We start from the raw sequence: 10,871 nt of genomic DNA, 5'->3' as shown, positions 1-10,871 counted from the left end.
CATGACGTTTTATTTCGTTCTCATGTTTTTAATTCAATTAAAATTATGAAACCAAGTTAAAAGTATTTTCTATGTTCATGTTAAAGTACAACAGTATTCTTAAAGTACATCATACTCACTATGCTGTATAACTGTATAACATACTGTATTATATTCTAATTATGAATCCATTAATGTGTCACTTTTATGTTCATTCATAATAAAACATTCATTATAATCTACAAAGTTCACAGAAACATGATGTAGTAAAAAGTACTCCTGACATGTAGTATAGTAGAAGTATAATGGATGTAATCAAGAGAAGTACAACTACCTCTAAATGGTACTATAACAGAGTACTTATTGAATGTGTCTGCTGTGGGTGAGGCTCCAAAGATCCTCTCTGGAGACGATGACTCACTGTGGACGTAGACCTGGACCTGGACATAGACCTGGACCTGGACCTGGATCTGGACGTAGACCACTTCACACACACCTCTGAAGCTTTATTGATCGGTGATCAGAGACGATCGTACTGTTTGTTGAATGTATTCTATGAAACACCAGAGAACGAAATGAAGTGAGAAGAAACAAGAACACGAGTGAGACGACTAAACTCCATGTGAAGTTAGTACTACTGCAGTGAGGTTAGTAGTACATAAACTATGAGTTTTATTATCTGTAAACTCAAGTCTCGTATTCCTAAACTACTTTATGACCTTTAGATAAGAAACCCTGTGACGTATTCAGTCTATTATAACGGATCAAAGGTTGAATATCCTGTAAACTACTAAATTATTAGATAATTATATATATATATACATGGTCACTAATCTTCACTGGTTGCAGAAACCAAGATGGCGACCAACACGAGGCTTTAATCTGGCAGTGACGTCACTGTGACTACAAGAGGATAAAGATTTATTAAAGGTGTTCAACGGACACATTAAGGGTTAAACACATGACGTCTGAGCATGTTTATTCAATGTTTGATGATTTAACCCTGACCATTTGAAATCACTTCTCCTCTCGTGAGGAAAGAGTCTGGAAGACGTTCAGACCACCAGTACAACATATACAATAAATACACACAATTGTACATCAAGACCGAGCAGCTGCCACGTGGTCCCTGTCGTGTTGAGGAATGCTGGTTCCTGGATGTTGCTCAGAGTGAGACCTCCTCGTGTTTCTTCTTCTCTGGTCTTGACGTGGCGCCGCCATGTTGTTTTGCTTCGTTGTCAGCAGAGGAGCAGCAGAGGTTCACTCTCAGACCGAGACTCACCTGAGACTCACCTGAGACTCACCTGGACCCGACGGATCCCCCAACCTCACCTGGACCAGGTCACCCGTAGGTCCACCTGCTAGTGACGCGGTCTGTTTACCTTTCAGTGTGTCAGCTGTTAGCTGTTAGCTGTTAGCTGTTAGCTCTGAGGCTCTAAGTATCGATGTTAGTGACGTTCCTCTCATTGATGAGTTCTGATTGATTCTCTTCTCTCTGATGAGTTCTCATTGTTCTCTTCTCATTGTTCTCTTCTCATTGTTCTCTTCTCATTGTTCTCTTCTCTTTTATTTCACTAACAAACTCAACTCACTGATTCACTGCAGTTGTGTATTTAAACTTTGAGTATTTGTACTTTTACTGTCTACTTTCTGCTTCGTTGTCAGCAGAGAGGAGCAGAAAGTACTTCACTTTTACAGAGATCAATATTCGTGATTTATTAATTTCTTCATAATTTATCTGTTGACGATTTTTCTCAGCTGAGTTTGAGTCAGAATAATTTAACATTTTGTGTTTTGGTGACTTAAACATTCAAGTTTTACATCACGTGACCTGAAGGTGGAGCTAGAGACTCAGTACTGTAGTACAGTTAGTAGTACTACAGTACAGTAAGTAGTACTACAGTACAGTTAGTAGTACGGTTAGTACTCTAGTACAGTTAGTCGTAGTACAGTTAGTAGTGAAGTAAGTAGTGCTCCAGTGTAGCTAATATTACTGCAGTGTTGCTAGTATTACTTTGGTGTAGTAAGTATTACTTTGGTGTACCTAGTAGTACTGCAGTACAGTAAACAGTATTACTGATACTGTCCCCCCCTCCCCACAGCTTCTACCTGTCCCCTCCCGTCTTCCTGTGTTGCCATGTCGACCTTCCCAGAGTACATCACTCAGAACGAGGAGCGCGACGGCGTTCGGTTCAGCTGGAACGTCTGGCCCTCCAGCCGGCTGGAGGCGACCCGGATGGTGGTCCCGGTCTCGTCTCTGTTCACCCCCCTCAGGGAACGGCCAGACCTCCCACCGATCCAGTACGAACCGGTCCTCTGCAGCCGGGCCACCTGCCGCGCCGTGCTCAACCCGCTGTGGTACGTGATAGGGGACTGGGGTCAGTGATGAGGGGGTCTGGGGTCAGTGATGGGGGACTGGGGTCAGTGATGGGGGACTGGGGTCAGTGATGGGGGACTGGGGTCAGTGATGAGGGACTGGGGTCAGTGATGGGGGACTGGGGTCAGTGATGGGGGACTGGGGTCAGTGATGAGGGGGTCTGGGGTCAGTGATGGGGGACTGGGGTCAATGATGAGATTCTGGGGTCACTGATGGGGGACTGGGGTCAGTGATGGAGGTCTGGGGTCAGTGATGGGGGTCTAGCATCCATCTCTCTGTGTGTTTCAGTCAGGTGGACTACAGAGCCAAACTCTGGGCCTGTAACTTCTGCTACCAGAGGAACCAGGTACAGTAGAAACATCAATATTTAGTCCCTCACAACGACAGAAGACGAAAACTCTGACTCTGACTCTTGTTCTGTTTCAGTTTCCTCCGTCGTACGCTGGAATCTCTGAGGTGAACCAACCGGCGGAGCTGCTGCCTCAGTTCTCCACCATCGAGTATGTGGTCCAGGTGAGACAGAGAGACAGACAGAGAGACAGACAGAGAGACAGACAGAGAGACAGACAGAGAGACAGACAGAGGGACAGACAGAGAGAGAGACCATATTGTCAGATGTATGACCCGATGTGGTCTCTGTCCTCAGAGGGGTCCTCAGATGCCGCTGGTCTTCCTGTATGTGGTGGACACCTGTATGGAGGACGAGGACCTGCAGGCTCTTAAGGAGTCTCTGCAGATGTCCCTGTCTTTGCTGCCTCCCACCGCGCTGGTGGGACTCATCACCTTCGGCCGCATGGTTCAGGTTCACGAGCTTGGCTGTGAGGGGATCTCCAAGAGCTACGTCTTCAGGGGGACCAAGGACCTGAACGCCAAGCAGCTACAGGTACCTAACTAACACAGGTGCCTAACTAACCCAGCTACAGGTACCTAACTAACACAGGTACCTAACTAACCCAGCTACAGGTATCTAACTAACACAAGCACTAACTGGAGCTTATCCAACCTTATAATGGACCCCCAGGCCTTGCTAACCCCCCCAGTTCTAACCAGCTCTGCATTTGCAGGAGATGCTGGGTCTGACCAAACCTTCAGCCACTCAGGGACGAGGACCTCAACCAGCCCAACCACCTCTGTCCAACAGGTAAACAAACACACTATGTTATATATGTGTGTATATATATATATATGTATATATATATATATGTATGTATGTATGTACTTGTGAGGACTGATACGTTCAATAGCACTAGTGATGTCAAAGCATGACATTTTGATGTCACAAATATAGTCAGAGAAAATGTCACTTGATTATTAATCAGAATATATCTAATATATTTATCATCATCATCAACAACTATATCCAGTGAGCTGGTTAAGTTTGTTACCTTGACTTGCCCAAAATCACAAATTTGTTCTTTAGAGTCTGTAAAACATCTGACGTAGTCGTGGGGAGGAGTGTTTACAGTTCGGTGGGCTGAGGATTGCATCGCTGCTGTTTGCAGATGATGTGGTCCTGATGTCTTCATCGGGCTGTGACCTCCAGCACTCACTGGATCGGTTCGCCGCCGAGTGTGAAGCGGTTGGGATGAGGATCAGCACCTCTAAATCTGAGGCCATTGTTCTCAGCAGGAACCCGGTGGATTGCCCCCTCCGGGTAGGGAATGAGTCCTTACCCCAAGTGAAGGAGGTCAAGTACCTCGGGGTCTTGTTCGCGAGTGAGGGAACAATGGAACGTGAGGTTGGCCGGAGAATCGGAGCAGCTGGGGCGGTATTACAGTCGCTCTACCGCACCGTTGTGACGAAAAGAGAGCTGAGCCGCAAGGCAAAGCTCTCTATCTACCGGGCAATCTTCGTTCCTACCCTCACCTATGGTCATGTGGACTGGGTCATGACCCAAAGAATTAGATCGAGGGTACAAGCGGCCGAAATGGATTTCCTCAGGAGGGTGGCTGGCATCTCCCTTAGAGATTGGGTGAGAAGTTCGGTCATCCGTGAGGGACTCGGAGTAGAGACGCTGCTCCTTTGCGTGGAAAGGAGCCAGTTGAGGTGGTTCAGCATCTGGTGAGGATGCCACCCGGGCGCCTCCCTAGGGAGGTGTTTCAGGCACGACCGGCTGGGAGGAGACCCCGAGGGAGGCCCAGGACCAGGTGGAGGGACTATATCTCCAAACTGGCCTGGGAGCGACTCGGGATCCCCCAGTCAGAGCTGGCTGATGTGGACCGGGAAAGGGAAGTTTGGGGTCCCCTGCTGGAGCTGTTGCCCCCGAGACCCGATCCCGGATAAGAGGTTGAAGATGAGATGAGATGAGAAAACATGACATCCTCTGTCCTTGGACCCTCACATCAGAAAAGACCCCCCCCCCCCAAAAAAAAAGGAAGTAGGAAGTCCTCCAGCAGTCTAGGTCTATAGCAGCATGACTATGGGCTGGTCCAAGGCAAACCTGAACCAGCCCTAACTATAAACCTGAACCAGCCCCAACTGTAAACCTGAACCAGCCCCAACTGTAAACCTGAACCAGCCCCAACTGTAAACCTGAACCAGCCCTAACTATAAACCTGAACCACCAGGCATTACATTACATTACAGTCATTTATTAGACGCTTTTATCCAAAGCAACTTACAATTCAGTATCTATCTACACACCGTAGACGCAGCTACGGGAGCAATTTTGGGGTTAAGTGTCTTGCTCAAGGACACATTGACATGAGACTAGTAGAGCAGGAGCTGGGGATCGAACCACCGACCCTCTGATTGAAAGGCGGCCCTGCTCTCCACTTATCCACGGTCACCCAACAAGGCAACAACAACGTATTAAGATTATGTTGTGGTTTCTTCCTTCAGGTTCCTGCAGCCGGTGCAGAAGATCGACATGAACCTGACGGACCTGTTGGGGGAGCTGCAGCGGGACCCTTGGCCCGTCACTCAGGGAAAGAGACCTCTGCGCTCGCTGGGCGTCGCCATGTCCATCGCAGTCGGCCTGCTGGAGGTGAGACGGGCCGACGGCCTTCTTCAGCAGCGCTGAGATGCGTCGGCGTCACGTCACTCAGAATCTGTGTTTTTTACCCACAGTGCACCTTCCCCAACACGGGTGCTCGGATCATGACGTTCATCGGCGGTCCTGCGACGCAGGGTCCTGGCATGGTGGTGGGGGACGAACTGAAGACCCCCATCAGGTCCTGGCACGACCTGGAGAAGGACAACGCCAAGTTCATGAAGAAAGCCACCAAGGTGAGTGTTTCACCTGTGGTCGTAGGGCTGGTTCATGAGGCCACATGTTGACTTCATTACTGTGTGTGTGTGTGTGTGTGTGTGTGTGTGTGTGTGTGTGTGTGTGTGTGTGTGTGTGTGTGTGTGTGTGTGTGTGTAGCACTATGAGTCTCTAGCTAACAGAGCGTCCACTAACGGTCACATCATCGACATCTACGCCTGTGCTCTCGACCAGACCGGACTTCTGGAGATGAAGTGCTGTGCCAACTACACCGGGTACACACACACACACACACACACACACACACACACACACGATAACTGGTGGATTTTTTAAATCCTGTAAACACAATAACAGATTAGTCAGAATAACATGTTGTAGTGATGAAATCAACATTATACTGAAGTGAACATGAAGGATCAAATATAAGGGTTATAGAGAAATAACAAATAGTTACATTTTGAAGAGACATGATTATTCATGACCATCAGAGAGACATTGTCTGTGTACGTGACACTGTGTCTGTCTCTCCAGAGGTTACATGGTGATGGCCGACTCCTTCAACACGTCTCTGTTCAAACAAACCTTTCAGAGAGTTTTCACCAAAGACGTCCAGGGATCCTTCAAGATGGCCTTCGCCGCCACGCTGGAGGTCAAGGTATGAAATACTGCTGACTCAGCCGGTCTCACTCAGCCGGTCTCACTCAGAATCAATGAGAATCAATAATCGGTACATCACTCATCTTTTGTTTCAGACATCCAGAGAGATCAAAGTCTCTGGAGCGATCGGTCCGTGTGTGTCCCTGAATGCTAAAGGACCCTGTGTCTCTGAGAACGTATGTAACCGTAGTTATACAGTATTACACAGTAGTAGTACACAGTACTGTGTACTTACCGTGTGTGTGTGTGTGTGTGTGTGTGTGTGTGTGTGTGTGTGTGTGTGTGTGTGTGTGTGTGTGTGTGTGTGTGTGTGTGTGTGTGTGTGTGTGTGTGCGTGCGTGCGTGCGTGCGTGCGTGTGTGTTACAGGAGATTGGAACAGGAGGAACGTGTCAGTGGAAGATCTGTGGTCTGGATCCGAGCACCACGCTGGCTCTTTACTTTGAGGTGGTCAACCAGGTACAAACACCTGACCTTTAGATGATCTATTGATCACTGCTGATGTGTGAGGACTAGTTGCAGAGGTCTGGGAACTAGTTGCAGATGTCTGGGGACTAGTTGCAAAGGTCTGGGGACTAGTTGCAGATGTCTGGGGACTAGTTGCAGATGTCTGGGGACTAGTTGCAGTGGTCTGGGGACTAGTTGCATAAGTCTGGGGACTAATTGCAGAGGTCTGGGGACTAGTTACAGTGGTCTGGGGACTAGTTGCAGAGGACTGGGGACTAGTTGCAGAGGTCTGGGGACTAGTTGCAGAGGTCTGGGGACTAGTTGCAGAGGTCTGGGGACTAGTTACATAAGTCTGGGGACTAGTTGCAGAGGTCTGGGGACTAGTTACATAAGTCTGGGGACTAGTTGCAGAGGTCTGGGGACTAGTTGATAGCTGCAGTCACAGGTGAGTTTTTTTTGGGACAATAAGGATCCCAGTCTAAACCCAGTTAGGTGACCTCTACTTGTTAAAAATCGACTGCCACACTAAAGAAATAAGCACACAGAAGTCCATACTCATTAGTAGTACTTATTATTATTATTATTATTATTATTATTATTATTATTATTATTATACTCATACAGAACCAGGTTGCTCGTAGAAGCACATTTCAAACTGTCCTGAGAACTGTTCAGATTCCTCTCCTCAGAACATGTTGTGATGGTTCAGTGAGTTCTGGGTCTGTCCTTGAGTCTCCTCCCAGTTTGTCCAGAAACACCTCCCCAAAGAGGGGTCCAGGAGGATCCTAATCAGACGACGACCCACTTCCACTTCACCTCAGTACCGCTGAGGCTGATGGGATGTCAGTGTTAAGTCTTGAGGTGTACTGGTACTAGCTGACTGTGGCGCTTCAGGAAATGTTGTAGGATCAAAGTCAGCCGGATTCATCCACTGAGGACCATGAATATCCAGACAAACCAGTCATTGAAATATTTCACTGTGGACCAGCAGACGGACCTCCCTGTCCAGACGAAAGTAGAGGCGTGAAAGTAAGCAAGATTTTAACTTATTTTTCCTTCAACTGAGCTGGAGTCCAAGCTCTGAATGTGATGGAGGACTACATTTCCCACAATGCAGTCTGGCTGTCACAGGTCAGACTGGTGACCTATGTATCTCTGCAGTCGGCGTTTCCGCCGTTGGTGATGAAGGTAGCCGTGTTGCCACTGTGGTCGTTGTGCTGACGCGGTTTGCCGTGTCCGGGTGGAGGGCGGAGCTCTGGGGGCGGGACACCAGAGGCGTCCCAGAACACATCTGGATGAACCTGTAGACGCTCTGAAGCACAGCCGCCCTGTACCTGCTGCAGACGTGTGAACAAACAGATGGACAGAAGTTATGATTACGTCCAGAATGACTTCATGAATCTGATTTAGTGCTGCTTCACAGCTGCATATTTCATATTCATACACTTACATCTGCGTCATACAGGTGATCCAGGGGTTGAGGGCAGCACTGGTCAAAACCAGCCATGTGGACAGGGCAGAGATCACAGCTGGACTCTGTTGACCGCTAAACGTCTCATACAGACCCACTGAGATGTAAGGCAACCAGCACACCAGCAAACACACTGGGAAACAGACAGGAAACAACCCACAATACAGGACCACATCAGAACCAAAAACTGACAGTCCACTTGCAGAGGTCTGGGGACTAGTTGCAGAGGTCTGGGGACTAGTTACAGACGTCTGGGGACTAGTTACAGAGGTCTGGGGACTAGTTGCAATGGTCTGGGGACTAGTTGCAATGGTCTAGGGACTAGTTGGAGAAGTCTGGGGACTAGTTGCAGAGGTCTAGGGACTAGTTGGAGAAGTCTGGGGACTAGTTGCAGAGGTCTAGGGACTAGTTGCAGAGGTCTAGGGACTAGTTGGAGAGGACGAGTTGGAGAGGTCTGCTCTAGAATGGCAGCTGAGGCTCATGGGTATTGTAGTAATAATTTGAACTTATGGTTAGACCATAAACCTGGTTTATATGGTTGAAGGTTCACGTATCTCCAGGCTGCTGTGGAGACCTTTGACTCACTGTGTGTCACCATAATGAGAGTAATGACACTGAGTCATGAAGGTAAACACAGAAGCTCTCCAGGTTTACCTCAGACATCGTGTTCTCATAGCAACATGACGACTGTTTGTGTTTTATGAGTCCACGTTCTGTCCACAATGTTTATAGTCTCACAGTCCGGACACATTATATTAAAGTCTACTTTAACTACTCTTTCATAATCACATTAGAGAGCTATCGGGTTACTGTTGATACTAAATATGAGGATCCAAATAAAAGCTCTAAATAAGTAACTTGTCCCTTTTAAACAACATGCAGGGTTTAAGTTAGGGTGGTGCACTTACTATATTCTAATGTCTCACATTATCAATTCAATATATTCTACATTTCAACAGCTCTAACTCCGTGAGTATTATAGAATCATGACCAGGTTTTTCAGAAATTCAAAGGTTCTGATTGGAAGTCCTCCTGACAGTCAACTTGCAGAGGTCTAGGGACTAGTTAAAGAAGTCTTGGGACTAGTTGCAGAGGTCTAGGGACTAGTTACAGAAGTCTAGGGACTAGTTGCAGAGGTCTAGGGACTAGTTGCAGAAGTCTAGTGACTAGTTGCAGAGGTCTAGGGACTAGTTGCAGAAGTCTGGGGACTAGTTGCAGAGGTCTAGGGACTAGTTACAGAAGTCTAGGGACTAGTTGCAGAGGTCTAGGGACTAGTTACAGAAGTCTAGGGACTAGTTGCAGAGGTCTAGGGACTAGTTGCAGAAGTCTAGTGACTAGTTGCAGAGGTCTAGGGACTAGTTACAGAAGTCTAGGGACTAGTTGCAGAGGTCTAGGGACTAGTCACAGAAGTCTAGGGACTAGTTGCAGAGGTCTAGGGACTAGTTGCAGAAGTCTAGTGACTAGTTGCAGGGGTCTAGGGACTAGTTGCAGAAGTCTAGGGACTAGTTGCAGAGGTCTAGGGACTAGTTGCAGAAGTCTAGGGACTAGTTGCAGAAGTCTAGTGACTAGTTGAAGAGGTCTAGGGACTAGTTACAGAAGTCTAGGGACTAGTTGCAGAGGTTTAGGGACTAGTTACAGAAGTCTAGGGACTAGTTGCAGAAGTCTAGGGACTAGTTACAGAAGTCTAGGGACTAGTTGCAGAAGTCTAGGGACTAGTTACAGAGGTCTGGGGACTAGTTGCAGAAGTCTGAGGACTACTGAAAACAAACTTTATGTATAAGTGATGTATTTGGCGATATTTGGACACTTTGTGAGAGGTTATTGATTAATTAAAACCTGGTCGGTCGAGTCGGTGACCAGTTACTCACCTGAGGTTGAGACCATCACAACTGAGCTCCTCAGGTAGTTGTTGGCAGGAACGTAGTAGCAGTGCAGCTCGTTGCACATGAACGTTCCCCTCCGGGCCTGTTTCCCGGCCACATAGACGATGTATCCGTACAGAGAGCACACGGTGAGGATCGGCGCCGCGACGCCCACCGACATCCACAGCGCCACGAAGAGCCGGTTCTCCGTGGTGAAGTTCAGGCAGCAGAGGAACCGCGACTCGCTGTAGGCGTAGCCGCCGAACCCCAGCAGGGGCGAGGCGGCGGTTGCCAGGCAGAACGCCCAGACCAGGACCAGCATCGCCCGGCTGCGCCCCAGCGTCCACATGGCGTGGTAGCTGAGGGCGAAGCAGATCTCGGTGAACTTGTCCACGGTGGCCCAGGCCAGCGAGTGGACCGAGGAGGTCTGCAGCAGCAGGAACAGGAAGCCGCTGCCCTGACAGAATGCGCCCTCGCTGGAGTAACAAGAGGGCCGGGTCAGGCTGTTGTAGGCCCCCAGAGGGATGGTGGACAGTCCCAGGGCCAAGTCACTGATGCAGAAGCTCACCGTGAGCCCCAGGGTGTCCGTCTGGAGCTCCTTGTTCAGGAGGAGAACCAGCAGGAGGAGGAGGTTCCCACAGATCGAGGCCACGCCCGACAGAACCATCAGAGGGGCGTACAGCGTCCCGAGAGCGTCCGCCATCTTCAGACGGACTCACGGGACAGGAATTACATCGACGGTTACATCACAGGTGAGATGGGACACGTGACACACTTCCTGTCCAGAACCAACAGGAACCCAAATGTGTCTCTGATGTCCACTTGATGCTCGGATCACTTTTCACGCCAGATCTTTGACTCTCATCTGA

The 10,871-nt window shown here is 48.6% G+C and overlaps 2 protein-coding genes across 3 annotated transcripts in view; one reads left to right on the top strand and one right to left on the bottom strand.

Annotated features, from left to right (window-relative positions):
* Positions 1–1,170: 1,170 nt before the first annotated feature.
* sec23a (Sec23 homolog A, coat complex II component) overlaps positions 1,171–10,871 on the top strand; it is a 10,928-nt gene continuing 1,227 nt past the window's right edge. The window contains exons 1-12 of one of the 2 annotated variants that reach the window (XM_068737221.1): positions 1,171–1,327; positions 2,082–2,337; positions 2,645–2,702; positions 2,783–2,869; positions 3,003–3,239; positions 3,421–3,497; positions 5,198–5,342; positions 5,426–5,584; positions 5,724–5,839; positions 6,099–6,222; positions 6,320–6,400; positions 6,592–6,681. In XM_068737221.1, the coding sequence (XP_068593322.1) occupies positions 2,117–2,337; positions 2,645–2,702; positions 2,783–2,869; positions 3,003–3,239; positions 3,421–3,497; positions 5,198–5,342; positions 5,426–5,584; positions 5,724–5,839; positions 6,099–6,222; positions 6,320–6,400; positions 6,592–6,681 (1,395 nt within the window). In that variant the 5' untranslated portion in view covers positions 1,171–1,327; positions 2,082–2,116. Of the gene's footprint in view, positions 1,352–2,081; positions 2,338–2,644; positions 2,703–2,782; positions 2,870–3,002; positions 3,240–3,420; positions 3,498–5,197; positions 5,343–5,425; positions 5,585–5,723; positions 5,840–6,098; positions 6,223–6,319; positions 6,401–6,591; positions 6,682–10,871 lie in introns of both variants that reach the window. The other variant, XM_068737222.1, reaches the window with a different exon arrangement.
* On the bottom strand, positions 7,568–10,705 carry LOC137892206 (adenosine receptor A3). The gene is made up of 3 exons (XM_068737196.1): positions 10,009–10,705; positions 8,120–8,273; positions 7,568–8,006 (listed from the first exon to the last, which is right to left on the bottom strand). The coding sequence occupies exons 1-3, from the start codon at positions 10,703–10,705 to the stop codon at positions 7,802–7,804; spliced, it is 1,056 nt and encodes a 351-aa protein (XP_068593297.1). The 3' UTR covers positions 7,568–7,801.

This window comes from Cebidichthys violaceus, unplaced genomic scaffold (genome assembly GCF_023349555.1).
Source record: "Cebidichthys violaceus isolate CVI_PGR_0920_01 unplaced genomic scaffold, fCebVio1.0.p SCAF_77, whole genome shotgun sequence".
In the NCBI taxonomy this organism is placed as follows: Eukaryota; Metazoa; Chordata; class Actinopteri; order Perciformes; family Stichaeidae; genus Cebidichthys; species Cebidichthys violaceus.
Note: the sequence above shows the minus strand (reverse complement) of the source record. Positions and strands in the feature narration are given on the sequence as shown.